This window comes from Nuphar pumila, chromosome 6 (genome assembly GCF_984573655.1).
Source record: "Nuphar pumila chromosome 6, dmNupPumi1.hap1.1, whole genome shotgun sequence".
In the NCBI taxonomy this organism is placed as follows: Eukaryota; Viridiplantae; Streptophyta; class Magnoliopsida; order Nymphaeales; family Nymphaeaceae; genus Nuphar; species Nuphar pumila.
Window position 1 is genome coordinate 20,326,086 of NC_143254.1, and position 27,097 is coordinate 20,353,182.

A 27,097-nucleotide genomic window follows, 5' to 3' on the forward strand; every position below is an offset into this window, starting at 1 on the left:
CATTAGTTTTTAACCAGAGACCATCTCTCTCTCTCTCTTTCGCATGGCGTCTCCTCCTCGACTACCTAAACCCTAGGGTTTTGCCCCAACGTAAGCTAGAGTTTCGATTTTCCGATTGATTTTTACCTTCAATCACACTCTTCATTCGTTTCACCGACCCCGAAAATCCTAGATTTCTTCTCATTTCGGTCGGAAACCCTAGATTTCTGGGGTGTAGGGTTTTGCAGTTTCTTTCGGTGGTTTTGGGGCTATTTTCAGTTGAAATTTAGGGCAGTGCTGAACCTAGGGTTTAGCAGAGCCCTTGTGTTGTAGATATGCCGCGGAAGGATTCTTTTTGGTACTGACAGGATTGAAGAGTACGCAGAGCAGTCCCTATGGACGCCAGAAGAATTTCCCGGGCCGTGATCGACCCGAAGGTGCGGCAGGTCGGCTTTGTCACAGCCTCTGACCAGATGCGCCCCGCCCCAGATGCTGCACCATCGGATGACGACTCCCCGTTGATCTCTGATATGTCGCCCGCCGGGAATTCGCTCTCGCCGGTGATGATTCCGCCTCCTCGGCACCATCTGGAAACATTGCGGGCGGCTCCCGTTACGGTGCTGTCCTCGCCTCTCCGGAAGCTGGGCAACATGCCTGTCGGAAGCTACAATCCTTCGGACTATCTACTGGGAACGTCTCCGTTAGCTTCGCCTGCATGCAGGATTGAGAGCGTTGCGTCCATCGAGTTCTCAGTGGAGGCCTCGCCTCGATGCGTCCCCAGAACGGTGTCCGCCAGTGTTGGTGGGACCGGAAAGGTGGAAGATTTTGTTCAGCGTTCCGCTTCCCTTCCGGCCGCTGGTTTTCCCGGTCCCAGCAAATTGACTACCGTTTCATTGGTGAAACTTTCTCCAGGTGTCCAAGGCAGGCCTTTTTTCTCAGTTTGTTATTCTTTCGAATCAGGTTGTTACTGCAATTCATTGTGGGGCATAACAATTTGAGAGATTACATAGCTAAAAATGATGGCGTGGCATTCGTCAAAGATTTTTTTTTCTGGACGCGGAAAATGCAAATGTTGGTATGAAATTTTTATGCTGTTTCTGTTTCCTAAGTGTAAAAAACTAGAATCTTGGGTGGTTTATGCTTATACTTTATCTTAGTTTTAGTGCGAGCCAACGAAAAATTGGAGCGGTTCGCTTTTGATTTGAGTGAATACCAAAAGTCAGTGTCAGGTTTATTATGGTTCAGAAGCTGAGCAGATTAAATTTTTTTCTTATAGTTTGATGTTTTGAAGTACATGCTTATTTCTGTTAAGAATTACGGACCTTAACTAAAGTCTAGATTGGGCATGGAGAACTTGGGGCTGAAATTTTCATAATAAATAGAAACTCTTTCTAGTGTATTCTTTATCTCTTTTCTGAGTTTCTAAAGTTGGCCAATGAACAATATCCTTATGCTTTGGAAACAACGATTTATTTGAGGATTTACTTTTTCTTCAGAAGTGGGTGCCGGAGGATCAACGGAGTCAGGAGGCAAGCCTGCAAGTTCGAAGCCTTTGAAAGAAAGGACTTCTAAAGCAGACAGACGTGCTCTGCAAGAGGCCCAACGGGCAGCAAAGGCCGCAGCAAAAGAGAAAGGTATATATTGGAGAGCAAATTTATATTTATATTTTTAGTTTCTTTACTTTTGTAGAAAACTTTGTGGAGTTATTGTCGTCTTATTATATAAAGGAGAATATTCATGTAAGGGCTTAAATCTTTTGTATGAGACAGCAGATGGATGGAAGGAAAAGAAAGATCTCATGGAGGTATTGCCTGTAGACGGTTCAGAAGCACGTGGGATCCTCCAAATAAAGATAATTTCGGAGTGGCCTTGGGGAAATTGGATAGTTTAATGATTTGGCTAACGTGTTATCAATAAAAGATGTCCTACATGTCTGCAAGCCAAGTCAATTATATATGGTGGCCATAGAAAAGATTAACTGCAAAATGGATGTACCTTTATTCCCTAACTTGGTTTAGAGAACTGCAAAATTGAAAGTTCTCATAAGCTGCAGAGCATTTCATGTAAACTTCCAACCATAGAGGGTTCTCATAAGCTACAGAGCACTTAATGTAAACATCCATGATCCAGCCGTAGGCAGAAAACTATAAACAAAGAGCATTTGCATAATCTGAGCTGAGACTGCATGTTGGACTGTTTGGGAGGTCATTGAATACTGGCTATTGAACTTGTCTAGTTAGTGTAACTTTCAAACTTTGTCTGTTTTTCGTATCTCCTTACGAGTTGCCTGATGTTTGATGTAGGTGGAAGCAAACCTGCACCTCCATCTGGCGGTGGGGCATCTACAGGTGCAAAACAACCTAAAGATGTTAAGCAACCACCGCCCTCAAAAAAGAAAGATGGGGCATCTGCTTCAAGTGCTGTTGCAACCTCAGAGAGAAAGACTCCTGATCGTCTTCCTGAGAAGGAAAAGAGGAAAGATGCACCTCCTCCACGAATGCAGTTTGATGATACACAACGGGTTGAAAAGGCAAAAAAGCGTGCCCTAGTAAAACAGACTGAAAGCAGAAACCGGGTTGAGTTGTTTAGACATCTACCTCAATATGTGCACGGAACTCAGCTTCCTGATCTTGAATCCAAGTTTTTCCACTCTGATCATGGTCATCAAATGCATCCTCATCCTGCAGTATACAAGGTAGCACTTCTCCTTTTTTTTAAATGTAAAATGTGGTTATTTATTCATTATGTAAAGCAATTGCTCAAGCAACAAAGGTGCTCCTTCTCTTTTATTGGTTAACCATTGTATGCCTCTTTTATTTTTTCAAGAATGGTGGACATTATTCCAATGTCAAACATATTGCTATCATTCATTTCCATCATTGTTGTTGTTATTGTTTGTTACCATTTTCATAGTTTCATCAGGTTTTGTTACTGGCCTGTCTAGAGGAAACTGTGTTAAATTCTGCAATGCCATCATTAATGATAAACTAAATCAACCAGCCCAAGGGTCACATATGGAGAACAGCCGTGTCACATGTGTGTGTGTGTGTGCATGCATACCTGCATTTTGTATTTCCAACCATTATCATGCTCTTTAGCTCTCTATATGTGCTGATACTGCATTCTTTATTGATTTGTCTTCAGGATGGCTTGCAATATCTGTCTGGTGATATTTCTGGTGGTAATGCACGTTGTGTGGCAATGCTCTTAGCATTTCAAGAGGCCATTAAAGACTATAAAACCCCACCGGAGAAGGCTCTGGTGCGAGATTTAACTACAAAAATTAATAGCTATGTTAGTTTCCTCATCTCCTGTAGGCCACTTTCAATCAGCATGGGGAATGCTATTAGGTTTCTGAAGGATCGGATATCTAAGCTGTCATTGACACTAACGGAATCAGAAGCAAAAGCTACAGTGCAGTCAGATATTAACCGTTTCATAAATGAAAAGATAGTGCTTGCTGACAAGGTGATTGTCAGGCATGCAGTGACCAAGATCAGAGACGGAGATGTGTTGCTAACATATGGCTCTGCCTGTGTAGTTGAAATGATATTGGAATATGCTCATGAACTTGGTAAGAAATTCCGTGTTGTGGTGGTGGACTCACGTCCAAAGCTTGAAGGCCAGAGATTACTTAAACGTTTGTTAGCGAAGGGCATCAGCTGTACCTACACTCATATAAATGCCATTTCCTATATAATGCATGAAGTAACACGGGTCTTTCTAGGTGCTGCTTCAGTGTTATCAAATGGAACTGTTTACTCAAGAGTTGGGACAGCATGTGTTGCCATGGTGGCTCATGCTTTTCGTGTTCCAGTATTGATATGTTGTGAAGCTTACAAGTTGCATGAAAGGGTCCAGCTTGATTCTATTTGCTCTAATGAACTTGGTATGTAAGTTTCATTTGTTTTACCTTTTCTGATTATATTCCTTTAGTTAGTTTTATCCGTAAAGATTTAAAGAGTCTTCAATCACGAACCAAGAATCCACCAACTTGTGTGGTAAAGATTCAAAGAGTCTTCAATCACGAACCAAAAATCCACCAACTTGAGTGGATAACCACAAAAGTGTTATATAAGGAACACACTTACAAATCCCACAAAGGGAGCCACAAAAGTGTTCTTTCAGGAACACACTCACAAATCTCACAAAGGGGACACACACAATAAAGCACACAATATAAAAAATATATTTTATTCAATGAAACAAGTGTGCAAAAGAATAACTTTACAAATGGGAGAAACACCCCTATTTATACACAATAGGGAGAAGAGAGAGAGAGAGAGCACAAGTGGAAGAGAGGCCACCCAACGACTAAAATTCTAGCCGTTGGGAGCAACCGAGCAAGTCAAGCTGGGTGCAAGTCATACTGGTTTGACTTTGTCCCAATGGCTAGAATACTACTCGTTGGGGTCAAGGTCAAATCAGCTTGATTTGTTCCCAATTATATATTTTATATATATTTATACATGATAAATATATATAATATTACAAAATAGATATATACATATAGTATGTATATAAATTTATATATATATATATTATATATATATATATATATTATATATATATATATTATATATATATATATATACAATTTAATACTTTCCCTCAAACTTATGGTATGATGACCGAAAGTTTGCCTAAAAGGAAGTGAAACCTAGGAGCAGAGAGAGATTTGGTAAAAAAGTTTGCCAGTTGGTACTCGGATGTGACAAGGCAAATCAATGATCCTTTGAAGGTATTCCTCACGAACATAATGACGGTCCATCTCGTTGTGTTTCGTTCTTTTGTGAAAAGTATTGTTGCTGACAATATAGATAGCACTTTTGTTGTTGCAAAACATCTTTGAAGCTCGTAGAATCTTTATCCTCATATCGGCCAACAATCTTCTCAGCCACACTACCTCTATTATAATAGTAACCATGACTCAGTACTCGGCTTCAATTGAGGAGAGAGAGATCTTCTGTTGTTTTTTGCACTTTCACGATATCAACGATTCAGCTAAAAAAACACAAAAACCCGTGGTTGAGTGTCGATTATTAGGATTTGTTAAAATGTATCTAATATATATATATATATATATATACTGTATATTACATCAATACCCGATAGGGGTATTTTTGTAATTTCACATAGTTGTTTTAGAAAACAACTATTTTTCTTTTTTGAATAAATGTAATTTTATTTTTTATTTTTAAATTTTTTATTTTTATTTTATTTGAGGACCTAAAGGGGCTCCAACCTTAGAGTCGTTGGAGCCAAATGTGACCGTTGGGGGCTCCCAACGACTCTATGGGAGCCCCCTTTTGGCTCTCCTTTTGAGGCCTTTTGGCCACCCCTTTGCTCCTCTCATTTTTGTATAAATAGGGGTGAACCCCTTGTATATTCATCATTCTTGAGAGCTTTCTATCTTCTCAATAGGAGGCTTTTTATATTGTTGCCTTCTTAAAGGCTTGTGCTTGTATTGTCCCTTTGTGGACTTGTGATATTGTCTCTTTTATTCATTATTGTAAGTGCTTGTATGCACTCTTTATATTTCCGCAATATCTCATTACATGGTATCAGAGACACTCGATTCTTGAAGGAAAGGTGTGGTTCGTGTATCTCATATTTAGTGGATATCTTCTCACTTCTTGGCAACATCATGGAGACAAAGATTGACCTATCTTTCAAGCTCAATGGAAAGAATTATATGATGTGGGCATCGGCAATGAAAAATAATCTCAAAGGAAAGAAGCTTTGGGGTTTTGTCATGGGTACCGTTCCGGAACCTAAGCTTATGCTCACGAAGGAAGAAGAAGGTCAAGAAAAAGCTCTTGAAGGAGATGCTCGCCTCAAGGCCATTGAAAGTCATAAAAAAGAAGTGGAAGATTGGGAAAGCAATCACGCAAAAATCCTTGCGTGGTTTATGAACAATGTTGAGCTTAAGGTATGTGCTAATATAGCTAAATTTCGTAGAGCCAATAAGGTTTGGTCCTTTATGAAGGGTATGTATGTAATGAAAAGGGGCGGAAGCACCAATAGGGCAAAAAGTCACTCTTTAAGAGTGACTACAAGAGCCAAGAACACAAACACCAAATGTGCGCACACAAAAACTCAAAAATATAGAAAATGACTTAAAGTTATAAGTTGGATTTATTGAAGAAAGGAAGAGAAGGGTGTAAAAACCCATGCTAACAAGAGGAGAATACCTCCTCTATTTATAGAGGAGGGAGGCTCTAAAAAGGAACCACAAGGGGGCTCCCTTGTAGTCGTTGGGAGCCCCAACGGTCAGAAATCTGACCGTTGGAGCCCCATTGACTACAAGTGTGGGGCCCCTTGTGGTCATTACAAAGAGAAAAAAAATAAAAGAAAAAAGGTAAAAGAAAAAAGTAAAAAAAGAAAATAGAAAAAATACATTGGTGGTTTTACAATAATACCCCTATCGGGTATTTCACTAAAAAGAAGAAATAGTGTATATACATATATGTATATATATACTTATATATATACGGATGTGTATATATATATATATATAAGTATATGTATATATATATGTATATATACATATTTTAACACGCCCCCTTAAACTTTACGGGGAAAAGACCGAAAGTTTGCTAAGGAGGAACATAAATCGTGGAGTTGAAAGCGCCTTGGTGAAGAAGTCAGTCAGTTGATACTCTGAAGTGACATATGGCAATGTGATGGTCCCTTTGAGATATTCGTCTCGAACATAATGGCAATCCATTTCGATATGCTTGGTCCGCTCATGAAAGGTGTGATTGCTGGCAATGTATATCGCACTCTTGTTATCACAACAGAGCTTGGTCGGAGTGGAAATGGAAACACCCATGTCACCAAGAAGACTTCTGAGCCATACAATTTCCATAGTTGTCATCGCCATAGCCCGATATTCAGCTTCAGTAGATGATAAGGAGACCTTCTGCTGCTTCTTGCATCTCCACGAGATGAGAGATTCACCTAAAAAAATACAAAGATCCGTAATTGAGATACGATCATTGGGATTTCCTCCTCAGTCAGCATCAGTAAAAGCAGTCAATTCAAGAGATGAGGAAGAGGATAAGAAGAGTCTCTTGCAGATCGTATTTTTGATATATCGCACAATTCTCATTACGGCCGCCATATGAACCGTGGCAGGTGCATGCTGAAACTGGCTTGCTGCATGAACCGCATGAGCTATGTCAGGACGGGTAATAGATAGATAGGTGAGAAATCCAATTAATTGACGGTAGGGAGTTGGATCTTGAAGGAGAACACCATATTCGAGTCTTAGTTTTGCATTGATAACTTCGGGAGTCTCAACTTTCTTTTCATCAAATATTCCTGATTTGGTACAAATTTCTGCAGCTAATTTCATTTGAGATAAGATGTATCCTCGTGCGGAATAAGCCACTTCAATTCTTAAAAAATATCTCAAATAACCAAGGTCAGACATATCAAAAGTATCTTTTAGTATAGACTTAACATCATTTACTCCCTTTTGGTCATTCCCAGTGATGATCATATCATCAACATATAGCAGAAGCATAATAATGGAGTCACCTGTCCTTTTGACAAAAAGAGCAGTGTCAGTATAACAAGAAGAAAAACCTAAATCGATTAATACATTACTAAACCTGTCATACCAAGCTTTAGGAGCTTGCTTAAGTCCATATAAAGCCTTTTTTAATTTTAAAACTTTTCCATTTAAATTCATACCTGGAGGTGGTTCCATATAAACTTCTTCATTTAAATTACCATTCAAGAAGGCATTTTTAACATCAAGTTGAAAGATGGGCCATTTTTTAACAGAAGCTATAGCAATAAGGGTTCGAACACTAGTCATTCGAGCAACTGGGGCAAAAGTTTCATCATAGTCTACCTCATACTCTTGGCCATAACCTTTGGCTACCAACCTAGCCTTATATCTTTTTAATGAACCATCACTCTTAGTTTTTACTTTAAACACCCATCTACATCCAATGGGTTTCTTGCCATTGGGAGGATCAATGATTTCCCAAGTTTGCGCCTTTTTAAGGGCATTAAGTTCAAGCTCCATAGCTTCATTCCAATGAGCATATTGTTTAGCATCATTGTAATGAGATGGTTCATGAAAGGAGTGAAGAGCAAGAAGACATGCTCGATAATTAGGGGAAAAAGAGTCATAAGAAACAAATCTATTTGGAATCTTAGGAATGCGATTTGATCTTCTTTGAGAGGTTTCTTCTATCGATTCACTTTGAGAAAATCTTTCAAGGGCACAAGGAGGATTTCTTTCATTCCTTCTAGAGTAGACTTGTATTTATCTTGAAGCATTTTCTTCTAAGTTTTGATCATTATTTGGATGTTCAACAAGATCTTCATTTAGAGGTTCATTAATATCAATATGATCATCTATGATGTTTTCTTGAGGTAACAAGTCAAATAAAAAGGAATAGTTAGTATTTTCATTTGGTTGATGCGAAAAACCATTTTCTTCTTCGAGGAATGTGACATCTTTTGAGATATAAAGTTTATTCTTAAGTATGTCAAAACATCGATATCCTTTTTGTTTTTTGCCATATCCCAAGAAAATACATTCAATAGCCCTAGGAGAAAGTTTATCATTTTTGCGAGTTAAAACAAAGCATTTACATCAAAAAATTCTTAATCTTTTATAATTGGGGGACATATTGTAAAGTTTTTCAAATGGAGAAAGATTCTTCAAAGAGGATGAAGGGATTCTATTGATGAGATATGTTGAAGTTAGAACCGCTTCGGCCCAAAAGGATTTTGGGATATTTTTTGAAATCAATAATGTTCTTGTAGTTTCTATTATGTGCCTATGCTTTCTTTCCGCAAGACCATTTTGTTGCGGAGTGTTGGGACAAGAACGTTGATGACAAATTTCATTTTCTTTTAAGTAATTTTGAAAATCATTAGACATATATTCACCTCCCGAATCGGACCTAAGAATAGATAGATTTCCCAAAAACTGATTTTTAACCATTGCATGAAATTCTTTAAAGAAAGATAAGACTTCAGATTTGCGACTTAGGAAGTATATCCACGTAAATCTAGTGAAGTCATCAATAAAGACCACATAATACGAAAAACCTCCTTTAGATAAAATTGGGGAAGGTCCCCACACATCGGAATGAACAAGTTCAAATGGCCGAGTAGTAAAATAACTTCTTTGAGGAAACGGAGTAGCTTTAGATTTCCCAAAAATGCAATCTTTACAAGTCATGTGATTGTCTTTACAAGTATTGTTCAAAAAAGGGAAAAGAGACATTTTTACAAAATTTGGATGACCAAGTCTCTCATGCCAAATTCCAATACTTTTGTCTTTAACAAGATTGCAAGATGACTTAGATGGAAGCATCAAAAAGTCCATAAAATAAAGATCACCCCTTCTATGGCCTTGCCCAATCAGCTTCCCTGACTGGAGATCCTGCACGATGCAATCTTTAGGTGAGAAAGAGACTTGGCATCCATGGTCAGTGATTTGGGAAACAGAAAAGAGATTTAAATTAATTTTTGGAACAACTATTACTTTAGGAACAAAAAAGTTTTGAGAATTTTTGAAGTCAAGTGTTCCAATACTTTCAATTTTTAATGACGTTCCATCGGCCGTTGAAACATAGGAGGACATGGGTTCGGAAAAAACATTTAGAAGGGAGTTTTTATGAGATGTCATATGAAAAGAAGCACCAGATTCTAGTATCCACGTACCTGGAGGTGATGAAGAGTAGGCGATGGCGGCTCCGGATGTTGAAGGAGAAGACTTGAGAAGGTGTTGGAGAACTTCAGAGATATGATTAAGAGTTTCTTTGATATCTCCTTCTTTGGTACTTTCTTCCTTCTTTGGAGAATTTTCTCCAACCGCGGCAACCTTTCCTTTAAGCTTTGGACAAACCGGTCTAATGTGCTCCGGTTCATTACAATAGTGGCATATGATTCCCTTTCTAGGCCCATTGATATTTTTGTTAAAGTGGGGAGGTCTATATGCTTTAACATTTGATCCGGGCCTATTAACGGCCAAAACCTCATCATTCCTAATGCTCAAGCCAAGTCGAGTTTCTTCTTGACATACCTCGGCAAGAGCATCTTCAATAGGTAGGGCTTTGCTTCTATGGAGAAGAGATGCCCTCACTTGTTCAAATTCCGGGCGAATTGAAAAAAGTGTTCCTTTTCAATTTGTTCCCTTCTTAGTTCAATATCTTGTGGAGCAACCCATTTGGGCTCAAGAAGGGCAAGCTCATCCCAAAGAGGGGTTAGAGAGCTAAAATAGTCCCGGACACTCATATCCATTTGTTTGGTGGAACGAATTTTTTCTTGACAAAAGAATTGCCGAGCAAGATCCTTTTGGGTATACATACCTTTAAGGAAAAACCAAGCCTCATTGGCCCTTCTAAACTTGGCAATATTAGCACAAATTTTAAGATCTACATTGTTCATAAACCATGCCAAAATTTTGGCATGGTTACTTTCCCAATCCTCGATTTTGGATTGATGTTCATTAATGGCTTTGATGCGCTCATCGCCATCTAAAGCCTTTTCAACTTCATTTTCAATTTTGGTAAGAACAAGAGAGGGTTCGGGAGTAGTTCCCATAACAAAGCCCCAAAGTTTCTTACCTCTTAGATGATTTTCCATAGCGGAGGCCCACATGAGATAGTTGGACCCATTTAGCTTGAAAGAGAGCTCCACTTTAGAGTCACGTTCCATCGGCACCAAATATACTTCCTTTCTTCAAAACTTTGAGAGGCACGCTTTCCAAGATGACAAAAGAAAAGCCCAATCACTAACCGAGCTTTGATACCATGTAATGAAAAGGGACGGAAGCACCAATAGGGCAAAAAGTCACTCTTTAAAAGTGACTACAAGAGCCAAGAACACAAACACCAAATGTGCACACACAAAAACTCAAAAATATAGAAAATGACTTAAAGTCATAAGTTGGATTTATTGAAGAAAGGAAGAGAAGGGTGTAAAAACCAGTGTTGTGAGAGGCGTACGCCTCAGTACCTAAAGCGTACGCCTCAGAGGCGAGGCGCACGCTCAAGGTACTGAGGCGTGCTGTGATGCGCAAACTGGCCCTCATCAACCTCCGGAACCCCCTCCTTCATCCCCAAGTCTTCCTCCTCCGCCCGATTAGTCGGCTGTGCTAACCCCAAGTGCCGGTGGATCCACCGCCACTTGCCGGCCAACTGCTCCTCCGCCGCTCCCTGCCTCCCCTCCCACCGCTTCACTTCCATACCAGTTGTGAGAGGCGTACGCCTCAGTACCTGAGGCGTACGCCTCAGAGGCGAAGCGCAAGCTCAACGCCTCGCTTCGCCTCATCGCATTTAACAACCTTGGTAAAAACCCATGCTAACAAGAGGAGAATACCTCCTCTATTTATAGAGGGAGGCTCTAAAAAGGAACCACAAGGGGGCTCCCTTGTAGTTGTTGGTAGCCCCAACGGTCAGAAATCTGACCGTTGGAGCCCCAACGACTACAAGTGTGGGGCCCCTTGTGGTCATTACAAAGGGAAAAAAAATAAAAGAAAAAAAGGTAAAAGAAAAAAGGAAAAAAGTAAAAAAAGAAAATAGAAAAAATACATTGGTGGTTTTACAATAATACCCCTATCGGGTATTTCACTAAAAAGAAGAAATAGTATATATACATATATGTATATATATACTTATATATATATGGATGTATATATATATATAAGTATATGTATATATATATATATGTATATATACATATTTTAACAATGTATACCCAAAAGGATCTTGCAAGAGCATACTTCTTGCAAGAAAAGATTAGAACCACCAAGCAAGGTGATTCTAGCATTCAAGACTATTATAGTGCCCTAAACCCACTATGGGATGAATTGACTCTCTTGGAGCCAAAATGGGTTTCTATGGAAGATATTGATTTAAGGCAAAAACAAATGGAAGAAAAACCAGTGTTGTGAGAGGCGTACGCCTCAGTACCTAAAGCGTACGCCTCAGAGGCGAGGCGCACGCTCAAGGTACTGAGGCGTGCTGTGATGCGCAAACTGGCCCTCATCAACCTCCGGAACCCCCTCCTTCATCCCCAAGTCTTCCTCCTCCGCCCGATTAGTCGGCTGTGCTAACCCCAAGTGCCGGTGGATCCACCGCCACTTGCCGGCCAACTGCTCCTCCGCCGCTCCCTGCCTCCCCTCCCACCGCTTCACTTCCATACCAGTTGTGAGAGGCGTACGCCTCAGTACCTGAGGCGTACGCCTCAGAGGCGAAGCGCAAGCTCAACGCCTCGCTTCGCCTCATCGCATTTAACAACCTTGGTAAAAACCCATGCTAACAAGAGGAGAATACCTCCTCTATTTATAGAGGGAGGCTCTAAAAAGGAACCACAAGGGGGCTCCCTTGTAGTTGTTGGTAGCCCCAACGGTCAGAAATCTGACCGTTGGAGCCCCAACGACTACAAGTGTGGGGCCCCTTGTGGTCATTACAAAGGGAAAAAAAATAAAAGAAAAAAAGGTAAAAGAAAAAAGGAAAAAAGTAAAAAAAGAAAATAGAAAAAATACATTGGTGGTTTTACAATAATACCCCTATCGGGTATTTCACTAAAAAGAAGAAATAGTATATATACATATATGTATATATATACTTATATATATATGGATGTATATATATATATAAGTATATGTATATATATATATATGTATATATACATATTTTAACAATGTATACCCAAAAGGATCTTGCAAGAGCATACTTCTTGCAAGAAAAGATTAGAACCACCAAGCAAGGTGATTCTAGCATTCAAGACTATTATAGTGCCCTAAACCCACTATGGGATGAATTGACTCTCTTGGAGCCAAAATGGGTTTCTATGGAAGATATTGATTTAAGGCAAAAACAAATGGAACAAGAGCGATTGTTTCAATTTCTTTTCGGGTTACGTCCCGAATTTGAGCAAGTGAGATCTTCACTTCTTCATAGATCTATTTTTCCTCCTATTGAGGATGCTATTGCCGAAATCACTCAAGAGGAGACAAGGCTTGACATGAGTAAGCATGTTGATGAAGTCCTTGCCGTATCAAAACCGGGTAACAATGTTAGAACCTATAAGCCTCCTCATTTTGGAAAACAAGGAAACTATAATGGAGGAAGAAAAATGATTGTTTGTCATTATTGCAATGAGCCGAGTCACATTAGACCCGCTTGTCCAAAGCTTATTGGAACCTTCAAGCCTAAAGTGGTCTCTCTTGAAGAAACCACCACCAAAGAAGATGAAGGCAAGAACAATGACATCAAAGAAACTCTTGGACAAATATCTATGGCTCTCCAACAAATGCTAAAAGTTTCTTCCTCCACATCGGGTGCGGCTATTGCTTCAACATTATCACCCGGTACGTATTCTTGGATCCTTGACTCTGGAGTTTCTTTTCATATGACCCCTCATGAAAATGCACTTATTGATGTTTGCACCAATTTAAAGGACTCTTGTGTCTCTACGGCCGATGGAACTTTTTTAAAAATTTCAAGTATTGGCTCTTTCAAAGATTCACAAAATTTTTGTGTTCCAAAAGTAAGAGTTGTTCCCAAACTAAATTTAAACCTATTTTCGGTTTCTCAAATTGCCGACCATGGATGTGAAATATCTTTCTTATCTAATGATTGCTTTATGCAGGATCTCGAGTCCGGAAAGCGGATTGGGCAAGGCCATAGAAAGGGCGACCTCTATTATATGGACCATCTTGATCTCCCTACAAACTATTTTTGTTCTTATGTCCAAGAAAAAAACATGGAAACTTGGCATAAAAGACTTGGTCATCCAAGTTATTCCAAAATGTATCTCTTTCCTTTTGGAAACAAATTTTGTAAGGAAAAAGAAATTAATTGCAAAGATTGCATTTTTGGAAAAATGAAGTCTATTCCATTTCCAACTAGAACTTTTATTTCATCAAGGCCTTTTGAATTGGTGCATTCGGATGTTTGGGGCCTTCTCCGGTTATGTCTAAAGGGGGCTATTCATATTATGTTACGTTTATTGATGACTTTACTCGGTATGTTTGGATTTATTTCCTTAGTCATAAGTCAGAAGTATTTATTTTCTTTAAAGATTTTCATAAAAAAGTTCAAAATCAATTTCAAAGTAACATATCTATTTTAAGATCCGATTCCGGTGGCGAATACTTATCTCACGAATTCCAAAACTATTTAACCCAAAATGGCATTTTCCATCAAAAGTCATGTTCTAGGACTCCCCAACAAAATGGCTTAGCGGAAAGGAAACATAGGCACATTATAGAAACTGCTAGAACATTACTTGTTTCTAGGAATATTCCAAAGAAGTTTTGGGCTGAAGCCGTTCTAACCTCAACCTATCTAATCAATAGAATGCCCTCTTCTAAGTTAAAAAATGCTTTTTCCTATGAAAAACTTTTTAAATTTTCACCAGATTTCAACCGTCTTCGTATTTTTGGTTGCAAATGTTTTGTCTTACTACATAAGAAAGATAAGTTATCTCCAAAAGCAATTGAATGTGTTTTTCTAGGATATGGTGAAAATAAAAAAGGGTATAGATGTTATGATTTTAAGAATGATAAACTATATGTTTCAAAAGATGTAACATTTCTAGAAGAAGAAAACAGTTTTGATAAAATAGAAGAAACAAATGAAATTGATTATATATTCTTATATGATCTTATTGATGACATACAAGAAGATTTTCTTGAAAACATAGACGATACTCGTGAGGTATCCCCTCTTGACATAACACCCTCAAATGATAGTGATTCAAATATAAATGTTCATGATAGTGATACCAATATAAATGTTTACTCAAGAAGAAATCAAGAAAATCCTATTAGTGCCCTCGAAAAATACTCTCAAATTTCTGAATAAATCCATTCTAGAATATCAATACCCCCAAATAGGTTTGTATCCTATGATTCATTAACTCCCAACTATCGGGCATGTTTAATAACCCTACATTCTTACTTTGAACCGGCCCACTATAATCAAGCTAAATCTATACCTCATTGGGTTGAAGCAATGCAAGTTGAACTAAATGCTTTAAAAAATGCCAATACTTGGGAAATAGTTAATCTACCTTCACACAAAAAACCTATTGGTTATCGCTGGGTCTTCAAAGTTAAAACTAAAAGCGATGACTCTTTAGAATGATATAAAGCTAGATTAGTTGCTAAGGGATACTCCCAAGAATATAACATTGATTACGAAGAAACATTCGCTCCCGTAGCTCGAATGACTAGTGTTAGGATCTTAATAGCTGTCGCATCAACCAAAAAATGGCCTATTTATCAACTTGACGTAAAAAATGCTTTTTTAAATGGAAGTTTAAGTAAAGAAGTTTATATGGATCCGCCACCCGGAATAAATATTAAGCAAGGTCAAACACTTCGGCTTTTGAAGGCATTGTATGGTCTTAAACAAGCTCCTAAGGCTTGGTATGATCGTTTCAGTGATATCATGATAAAGTTAGGATTTCACTCTTGTTATACTAACACTGCTCTTTTTGTTAAACATGCAGGTTCTAGTATCGTAATTTTGTTGCTTTATGTTGATGATATGATTATCACTGAGAATGATCAAAGTAGTATTATTAATGTTAAAAATATGTTAAAAGATAATTTTGATATGTCTGACTTAGGTTTTCTTAGATATTTTCTTGGAATTGAGGTTGCATATTCTCCTAGAGGATATATTTTGTCACAGATGAAGCTTGCTGCAGATATATGTTCTAAGTCTGGGATTTCTGATGATAAGAAAGTAGAGACTCCCGAGGTTATTAATGCCAAATTGCGGTTGGAGGATGGGGTTCTTCTGGAAGATCCCACACCTTACAGACAACTCATTGGGTCTCTTACCTATTTAATCATCACCAGACCAGATATCACTCATGCGGTTCACTCAGTTAGCCAATTTCAGCATGCTCCTACAACTGTGCATATGAGTGTTGTTCTCCGAATCATCCGCTACATTCGGAATACCATCAATAAAGGGTTATTTCTATCCTCCTATTCTTCCTTGAATCTTCTTGCTTATACTGATGCAGATTGAGGAGGTAATCCCAATGATCGAGTCTCAACTACTGGTTTTTGTGTCTTTTTAGGGGACTCTTTGATTGCCTGGCGATGCAAGAAGCAACAGAAAGTTTCACTATCATCCACTGAAGCTGAGTACCGGGCTATGGCAACCACGACAATGGAACTTGTATGGCTTCGCAGTTTGCTTAAATACATGGGAGTTGATATTACCGAAGCCTCAAAGCTATGTTGCGACAACAAGAGTGCCATCTATATTGCGAGCAATCATATTTTTCATGAGCGTACAAAACATATCGAAATGGATTGCCACTATGTTCGTGACGAATTCTTACGAGGAACTATTGCTCTGCCATATGTCATTTCAGAATATCAGTTGGCGGACTTCTTCACTAAAGCTCTTCCGGCTCCTCGCTTCATGTTTCTTCTTGGCAAACTTTCCGTCATTTTCCTGTAAAGTTTGAGGGGGGGTGTTAAAATGTATCTAATATATATATGTATATATATATATTGTATATTATATCAATACCCGATAGGGGTATTTTTGTAATTTCACATAGTTGTTTTTAGAAAACAACTATTTTTCTTTTTTGAATAAATGTAATTTTATTTTTTATTTTTTAAATTCTTTTTTTATTTTATTTGAGGACCTAAAGGGGCTCCAACCTTAGAGTCGTTGGAGCCCCCAACGATCACAAATGTGACCGTTGGGGGCTCCCAACGACTCTATGGGAGCCCCCTTTTGGCTTTCCTTTTGAGGCCTTTTGGCCACCCCTTTGCTCCTCTCCTTTTTGTATAAATAGGGGTGAACCCCTTGTATATTCATCATTCTTGAGAGCTTTCTCTCTTCTCAATAAGAGGCTTTTTATATTGTTGCCTTCTTAAAGGCTTGTGCTTGTATTGTCCCTTTGTGGACTTGTGATATTGTCTCTTTTATTCATTATTGTAAGTGCTTGTATGCACTCTTTATATTTCCGCAATATCTCATTACATGATCACCTCCCCAATCTGCATTTGTATATGCAAGTCTAATGCAGATGAGGAAGACATAAACAGGTCTCTAGAAATCGAAGTTTTGAGATATCTAATAATACGCAAAACTCTCATGTGAACAGATGTGAGAGCATGCTGAAACTGTCTACCCGTGTGTACAATGTGTGTTATATCAGGTCTAGTAATTGTCAAGTAAGAAAGAGCTCTACTAAGCTGTCTATAAGGAGTTGGATCTTCCAGAGGCTCCCCATCATCAATTTTCATTTTGATATTTGTTACTTCAGGAGTGTCAGCTTTCTTGTCATCTGATATACTAGACCTAAGAATAATATCAGAAACAAACTTAGACTGAGATACTAAATACCCTCTAGGGGAATAAGCAACTTCTATGCCTAAAAAAATATCATACAAAACCCAAATAAGTCATTTCAAAACTAGTTTTAAGAATATTTTTAATATGTTGAATTCTTTGTTTGTCTCCTCCAGTGATTATCATGCATAATAACAATACAACAACAACAACAACAACTACGCCTTCATCCCAAAACAATTGGGGTCGACGATATGAACCAACAAAGAAAAACATTCTGGGTCTTCCACATGAATCCTTCTCCTCCAATCATTTCTATCCAATGCCATGTCCTCGATGAGGTTCAAAGCATTCATATCCTTTCCTATCATCTCCATCAAAGTCTTCCTAGGCCTACCCCAACCTCTTTTAACTAATATATTTTCCCATTTCTCCATCCTTCTAACTGGAGCATCATTAGGCCTTCGCTGAATATGTCCAAACCACCGTAAATGATTCTCTCTCATCTTATTTTTCAATGGGTGCAACGCCTACCTTCTTACGTATCTCCTCGTTCCGAATCCTGCATTGTTTTAAACCTGCATTAAAATTCTTAACAAACAAAGCCGTGTCAGTCAAACAGGATCTAAAGCCAATATTAAGCATAACATTGCTAAATCTATCATTTCAAGCTTTGAAAGCTTGTTTTAAACCATACAATGCCTTATGTAGGCGAAGAGCATTCTCTTGAGGTATACCCATACCTGAGGGCGCCTCCATGTACACTTCTTCCATAAGATTGCCATTTAAAAATGTATTTTTAACATCAATTTGATATATGAACCAATTTTTAGCTCAAGCAACTGCAATGAGGGTACTAATTGTGGTCATGCAAGCATGTGCAAAGGTTTCTTTATAATCTATGTGATATATTCTTATGTATATCCTTTGGCAATTAGCCTAACTTTGTATCTTTCAAGGGTCTCATTACTCTTAGTTTTTATCTTATATACTCGCCTATAACCTATGAGTTTTTTTCCTTGTGAAAGATCTTGAATATACCAAGTTTGAGCATTTTCTAATGTATCTAGTTCTACCCTCGTGGCTTTAACCCATTTAGAGTATTCTTTGGCTTGAACATAAGATAAAGGTTCTACATATGAGTGAATTAAGGCCATGCATGCTTGATATTTAGACCAAAATGAATCATATGAAACAAATTTTAATAGAAGCTTTGAAACTCAAGATGATTTCCTAGTTTGCAGTTCTTTTTCACCTAAATTAGAGATTTTTTTCAAGTGCGCATTGTAGTTTTGGACATCTCTGTCTGGAGTATTGTAAATAACTTTGATCGTTACGAGAAACTTCATTAAGAGATTACCTATCTCTTAATTTAATGCCATCATAACCATAATCACGATCATCAATATCTTGATTGGAACCAAGATCAAATAAAAACAAGTACTCGGTTACTTCCTTAGCTTGATCTTTATCAAAGAAATTCTTTTTTCAAAAAAGTTACATTTCTAGAAATATATAATTTTTCAATCTTAAGATCACAACACTGATATCTCTTTTGGTTGCCAACATAACCAAAATAGGCACAAGGAATAACTCTAGGAGACAACTTGTCAATTTTGTTGGTTAATATAAAACATTTGCAACCAAAGATTCGTAATCTAGCATACTCGGGAGAGATTTTAAGAAGTTTTTCATTAGGTGAAATATTTTGTAAAGAGGATGATGACATTCTGTTTATAAGATAAACAACTCTTAAGATAGCTTCTGCCTAAAAAATCTTAGGCACATGACTAGCAATAAGCAAGGTTTTGGAAGTTTCAATGATGTTCCTATGTTTTCTTTCTACTAAACCATTTTGTTATGGTGTGAGGACAAGATCTTTGATGTGTGATGCCGTGAAGGTTAAGATAATTTTTAAAATTATTTGATACAATTTTTTCCCTGAATTAGTACGAAGAATAGAAATTTCGTTTTCAAACCTATTTTTAACCAACTTATGAAAATCTTGAAAGTGAAAAAAGACTTAAGATTTATTCTTAAGTATATCCAAGTGTGTCTAGTGAAGTCATCCACAAATATGACATAATATGCATATTCATCTTTAGATAGTCTAGGTATTGGACCCCAAACATCCAAATTAACTAACTAAAGTGGTCTAGATGAAACAAAGGTTCTATCATTTAATGATAATCTCTTTATTTTTCCAAGAACAGTCTTTACAAGAGAAATCATTAAGATTACAATTTTTTTTCAAATTTGAAAAATATTAGATTTTTGATACATTTGGATGTCCTAATCTTTTGTGCCATATATTCAAATCTAATTTTTGGACATTACAACAAAAACCATCTTTGGGTATCTCTAACAAATCCATATAGTAGAGCCCTTCTTCTCTATGACCTTGCCCAATCAGCTTCTCTTGACTGACGATCTTGCACCAAACATTCATTTCAAGAGAAGGAAATGTTATAACCATAATCAACTATTTTAGAGACGGATAAAAGATTTAGGTTTAATTTAGGAATGTGTCTTTTTGATTTTTAAAGATCCTTTTCAAAAAACCCTATTACTTCAATTTGAAGAGATGTACCATCGATCATAAAAACATTTGATACACTTGAGTTATGATATTCAGATAATATATAATGGTTTGGGGTCATGCGAAACGATACACCAGAATCGAGAAACCAAGAAAATTTATCTAGTTTGGAAAAAGATGAAACAATAGTTCCAGTTGAAGAAGACGCTCCCTTGAGAAGAGGTTGTAGAGCTTATTAAAATGTAAAATATATATAATAATATTCATATTATTATTATTATATATATTAATGTAATTTTATTTTAATTTTAATTTTATTTTCTGTATTTTTTGCTATTTTATTTTTAAATTTTGAAAGTCTAGTTCTAATAGAACTAGACTTACATTATTAGTTAAGTTCCACTTGGAACTTAACTAATAATGTAACCGTTGGACTAGTCCAACGGTTACATTTATAACCGTTGGACTAGTCCAACGGCTACAAAGGAGAGCTCCTTAAGAGCTCTCCTCTCGCACTTGTATATAAAGGGGTGCATCCCCTCTTGTATTTTCAATTCCAATGCTTCTTAAGCATTTGGTGTTTTCATATCAATAAAGAATATTTTATTTCTTCTTTTGTTTCCCATTATACCCTTTTTAAGGGTTATGCTTTAGTGTCTTTTTAGACACCTTCTCGTGTGGATCTAAGTTCGTGTTTGGAAGATTCCTCATTTCATTTCAGAGCTTTCATTAGTTGAGCTAGAGATATGCTTCCAATAGATAATTTTTGACATGTGGGAATGTCACTTGACTTTTGTGGAGAGCTAACCGAAGCAACTTTCTTTTCAAATGTCCCTTTTAGCTTAGGACATTGGGGCTTAATGTGTCTTGGTTCATGATAATAATCACAAATAGTTTTTCTTCTATCATAGTCATTTTCTTCTCTTCTATAATGAAGTGGTTTAAATGCACGAACATTTCCCGGTCTAGAGACAGCTAAGACCGAGTCATCTTTATTTCTTGCCACACTTTTTCAACCTATTTTCTTCCATACTCAACTCATCTATAATGTCTTCAATAGAGGGAACTTTTTTTCTATGAAGAAGAATTGATTTAGTTGCTTCAAATACTGGTCTTAAACCTTTGATAAAAGTGCTCCGCATCTATTTGTTTTTGTTAGAGTTCAATATTTTCAAGGCAATGCCATGTTTGCCCTAAAAGAGCTAATTCTTTTGAAAGTTCGAACAAGTCATTATAAATATTCTCTGATACTTTTTTCACCTTGGGTCATAGTCCGAACTCTATCTTGCATGTTGTACACTTGTGCAATATCTTTTAGAGAATACATTCTCTTGAGATACTCCTAAGCCTTGTTTGCATGTTCGAACTTGGCAAGGCTAGAGCATTTTTTAATATCTACACCATGATTGTATGTATCGTATAGTACGATACTTATCATTGCTTTTGTGTTTTGTGATATGATACATGCTCGTATCACGATACAAGTGTGTTTTATATCCGTATTGGGTGTATCGTACGATACACCCATGTATTGTACTGTATCGTGTGATACAATATGTATCGTACGATACAATGTTGACACACTTAAAAAGGCCGAAAGTTGTAATTTCTTCATTTTGGGTTTAAAAGGCCTCTTGAGGGCCTAGTTCTCCGTATGTCTAGAGCCCATTAGGAGGGAACCCACGCATCCTAAGTTTCATGAGATCGATTTGGGGGTCGATTCGTGCTAGAGAGGACTTTTGCGATTTTATCAAGAGTGCATTTCCACCATTTTTCACTCAAGGAAGTGGGTTAAGGTACAAAATTTCTATTCTTTTTTTCTTATTGAGTGTTTTTAGGGAAATGTGTGTTTGGTGTTTCTTATTTTTTGCTTCTTATTGAGTTTTTTAATTAGTTTTGTTTTATTTTAGATCCTTTGTTGTCATGTTCAAGTTCATGTCATATTAGAGATGATTCTGCACTTAATTGTCAAAGGTGGCGCCTAGGCGACCTAGGCACAACACCACCTCTTGGGCGACCAGGTTTGGGCGGTGGGGCCCTATATTACTGCTTAGGTGCTGCCTATGCTGCGACCGCCTAGGCTCTTTTTTAGAGCCTAAACTTTTTTTTTTTGAAATATCATTTATTTTATTCTTTAAGGAGGAGGAGAAGAAGATATGTTATTTGTTCATTGTTTGTATTATGTCTATTGTTGAGGAGAAGAAGAAGAAGAAAACATATTATGTCTATTGCTTATATTAAATGTCTATTATTGAGAAGAAGAAGAAGACAATATTTGTCTATTGGTTGTATTATGTCTATTGTTGCTGTTAATTTTTTTGTATACATGATTTTATTTTTTGTGTATTGTTCTTCACATTGTTAATTGTATTGTTTGTTTATTCAATTGTTAATTTATGCTTAATTTGTTTGAGCAAGTTAAGGTTATGTAATATAATTGCTTTATAGTGTTTAACAACATATTATTTGTCTATCACTTATTGCTGATTAATTTTATGTTGTATACGTGTTTCTTATTATATTTTTTATGTTTTTTTATTTTTTTTAGAGTACTGCCTAGGCCTTTTTAGGTGCTCACCACCTAGGCTTCACCTAGCGCTTATGACAACTAAGATCCTGCATGACAATATTGCATAAGCATTGTTGATGTACCACGATTAGGGTTACCATTGAATTTGAGATGTTTGTTTTGTGGTGCCATTATTAGAGGTGGGTTGCAACATATTGTTGATCGAGATCAAAATATACTTCCATGTGATTCTCCATATATTCCTGCAACTTTTCGTGCTGATATTATTGCTGAAACAAAAGAAATTCGAAGAAGAATTTTGCAAAAAATGCAAAGATGAAAGACTTCCGAAGATGATGATAAGCCACTTGTCAAGAAAAATGGCCCAACATAAAAAGATCATCGAGCGACAGTTGGATTGTGGAACTGAGTAAATACTATCCGAATGTTTGACAAATGGGCTCTAGAAGATAGTTTAGTTTTAGGATTTTTATAGTTTAAAACTTTAGAACTTTAGAGATGAAGATTGGCATGTAAAATGTTGATTAAATGTAATGTTTTTAGTTATTGTGAACTCTTATTGGTTCAATGTAAGGCTTTAATTGTGTTTAAAATTTAAATTATGTAGTTGTCTTTTATTTACATTGTCAGTTGCATGGTTTGTCATTAATTTAAATTATGTAGTTGCCTTCATATGTGAATTTATGGTTGTATTTTGTGCAATTCATCATTGTTTTATGTGATATATTTTTTTATAATTTATACTAAATTTTTCTGATTTTTTTTAGAATTTTTTAGATTTTTTTGGAATTTTTGTTTTTTTTTATTAAAATTTCATGATACATTTATGATACAATACAAAATGATACAATGTTACTTTGGGCCCGATTGATACGGGTAACGATATGATACAATTTTGTTTCACACTACTAATAAGCCAAGACATGATCTTGACATGTCCCATTCTCCATTTTTTCAACTTTTTCTCATAGTTGGTAATGACTTTGGTCTTTTTACTTTCGGTTAGTAGAACCTTTTTCTAACTTACTTTGGTGAGAATTAGCTTGGATTCTGGATCAGACCCAACTATTAGTCTCTACAACCCTTTTTCCCAAATAAGGTGCTTCATAATAGAAGCCCATGTTAAATAGTTAAAATCATTGAGTTTTACGGGTTTAATGGTGCCATTTTCATTGTCATTCATTTTATAAGAAATGAGTAGAGAGGGATAAAGAGAAGAAAATAAAAAAGAAGAGAATAAAATGAAGAGTATGAACACTCCAGACATCACACAAGCACTTGAATCCTCTAATGATGCATGATCACAATCCACAAACATTTGCACAATCACGATCTCACAAACACTCCACCAATGTCTCAATCAATAACACTTGATAGAGAGTCAAAATGAGCCAAGCTCTGATACCATATAAAGATTCAAAGAGTCTTCAATCACGAACCAAGAATCCAACTTGAGTGGATAACCACAAAAGTGTTCTCTAAGGAATACACATCCCACAAAAGGAACCACAAAAGTGTTCTCTAAGAAACACACTCACAAATCTCACAAAGGGGACACACAAGAAAGCACATAATATAAAAAAAATATTTTATTTAATGAAACAAGTGTGCAAAAGCATAACTTTACAAGGGAGGGAGTGCTCCTATTTGTACACAATAAGGAGAAGAGAGAGAGAGAGAGAGAGCACAACAAGTGGGAGAGGCCTCCCAACAGCCGTTGAGAGCAAGTCAAACTGGTTTGACTTGGTCCCAATGGTTAGAATACTAGCCATTGGGGTCAAGGTCAAATCAGTTTGACTTGTCCCCAATTATATATTATATATATATTTATATATGATATATATATATATATATAATATTACAAAATAGATGTATACATATACATATATACTATACTATATGCACACACACACACACACACACACACACATATATATATATATATATATATATATATATATATATATATATATATATAACATTATCTTCATTCCATGCAAGTCCAAGATAACTTTTGTAGCAAACTTTTGCTTAATTTTTTTGCAGGTGATCCAGATGCCATCTCAAAGGTTTCTGGACGAAAGGACTTGAACCATTTGGACAATTGGGCCGATAATGAAAATCCGCATCTCCTGAATCTGATGTATGTAGTTGGAATAACATCACAACTTAAAAACTGGAAATTTTTGTGTTTTTTTAATTTTGCACTTGAATATCATTTGATTCTGGTTTTATTTGAGGCAGTTATGATGCAACTCCTTCAGATTATGTGTCGATGATAATCACAGATTATGGCATGGTAAGCGAGCTTTTGGATCTTATAATTTTCAGACTTTATCAGTATACTTATGGGTGAAATAGGAAATGATTCTATGCAGTACTTAAGTACATATTATTTTATATTGATATGCATCTTTTGATACTTGCTTTGAATTTTCTTGCTTGGACTTCAGGTAAACCATATACTCTTACTAGTTCTTAGGAGCTAAGTCACACGGGCTCGGCTACAAGGTCGACTCACCCACGTCGACAAGCCCCGACATGGGTGCGGCTTCGGACACGGGGCGGACCAAGTGTCGGACTTGGTCAACGCACCGAGGCCGAGTCCGTCCACATTTTGGACTCGGTCAACTTTGACCGAGTCTATTTTTGTCCATTTTAGGGGAAAAAACGTATAAAAACTAAAAAAATGATATATATATATATATATAGCCGAGTCTTATTATTGTTATATATATAGCCGTGTCCCCTAATGGGCACAACTTTGACCGAGTCTTATATATATATATATATATATATATATATATATATATATATATATATATATATATATATAGCCGTGTCCCCCGTGTCAAAAATTTTTGAAATTGCTTTGCACCCGTACCCGTACCCGCACCCGCACCCATGTGACATAGCTTAGGAGTTAGATGTGCTGTGCTCGATCTGAAAGGTTTAGTATGCATGTGATAGAAAAGAGGTCATTTTGATAGTTGTCTAAGCGTTGAACTAGGGATGAACCACAACCTTTAATGCATGAACTTACTTGACACTACTAAGATAACTTTTCACTTGTTTCACTTTAATCTGTTTAGTCAATTACCTTAAAATTATGCATGGGGAAGTTTATGACCTCACTATGCATTTTTATGGTCGGAGTAGATGTGGAATGATGTTAATACCATGACAAGAGTTCTTTCGTTTATCAAATGCTTTGATGCTTTGGTTCAATCCTGCAGTGACAATTGCCTCATACTTTGATGGAGGGTTTCAGATTTTTCAGATTCTTCATTCAATGAATCTTCGCCTCCAACTGAACTCAATCAAATTACTAGTTTTATGTTCGTTGTAAACAAAGACGCAGGTTATATTAGGATTCAGCTTCACTCAAACCCACTAACTCCAGCAGTGGTCACTAGATACTCACTGCTTGCATAATGAATATGTTGGCATGGCATATACTTTTCTTCCTGGGTTACATTTAGGATTTAGCTTCAGTCATACCCACTAATTCCATCAATAGTCACTAGGTACCCGTGGTCCCTTCATCTATTGTGAGTACATTCAATCATGTATTTGTTGAAGCCCCTTGACGGTGTCAATAAGCACCATCTGGGGAGAATCATCTGTGCAAGTGAGCTCGATAAAGTTGCACCATCTCCGGTGCTGCTGATGGATGAAACTTGGTTTGCAAAATAAATCACTGTCAGATAACCAGCTTACCAATATGTTGATCCTAGTATTGAGGTGGGGCGTAATTAGAATTTTTTGCTGGTGTCTCTCTCTCTGTCTGTTGATCGAGTTGTGGCATAGGAAACTCCCATATAATACCATCTGTATTTAAGGATCCGCTTATGTTGCACTGGAGGTGGATACAAATAAGCATATTAACTGTTGATTGAATGAGAAATATCATAACTTGATACTCTTAAATTTGGAAGCCTAAAAATGTTTTTTACTAATAACTTTTAGTGCTTTTGGATAACTGGTATCAACATAAGCAGAAGTTCCTCTGCCACGTCAGTCTCGGTCTCCCAATGGAAACCCACTCCCATTGTTTAGAATGTAGTGGTAACTAACCATGTGATCAGTATTTTCTAGGCAATAACTGAAACTGATAAGCTTCTCGTCTTTTTTTGTTACATATAATATGGCATTTTCTCACAGTACAGTGTGCGTTGTGCTGATTTAATTCTTTGTTGATGAAGAGCTGAATGCAGAAGATACTGTTCTTGCTGCAGGTTCCACCAACGAGTGTGCCGGTCATTGTCAGAGAATATGGTGGATCATATTCATTGATATAGAGGTGAAAAGCACGATCAAACTCATGGTGATCCATATAATCCGTTTCTCCTGTGTGTTTCCTTGTTCGAGTTAAGAGTTGGATCCTAGATGCTCGTAGGATGACTTCAGTAGCCTCTTCAACATCAGTATCTGGTTAAATCTGGAGAGCAAATCCATAGGTTAGGATGCATTTCATATTTCCTCAGTTCTTGCCGGCCCCACCATCCCTTTTGTTTTTGTTTCCCTAATAATATTTAGTTTTTCTTGCACAGAATGTCCGTGCATAAAATTTACACAAATCACCCACTTTAATGTGGTGCAGTTTTCACCCTTTCCTGGGTGGCAGTTTTGGGACTTTATTTTCTTGTATTTGTTCACGAGTTTTTTTTTTTTAAATATTCGAGGCTGTTTTTCTGTTAATATTGCAGGATGATAGGAGTATGTTTTTTTCTA

The 27,097-nt window shown here is 36.9% G+C and overlaps 1 protein-coding gene across 1 annotated transcript; it reads left to right on the plus strand.

The window, feature by feature from the left end:
• On the plus strand, positions 1-27,097 carry LOC149834242 (uncharacterized). Its single transcript, XM_090010036.1, has 7 exons — positions 1-891; positions 1,476-1,613; positions 2,283-2,674; positions 3,124-3,868; positions 24,410-24,506; positions 24,608-24,662; positions 26,602-27,097. Exons 1-7 carry the CDS (start codon positions 375-377, stop codon positions 26,662-26,664), a joined length of 2,007 nt encoding a protein of 668 aa, XP_089866162.1. The 5' UTR covers positions 1-374; the 3' UTR covers positions 26,665-27,097.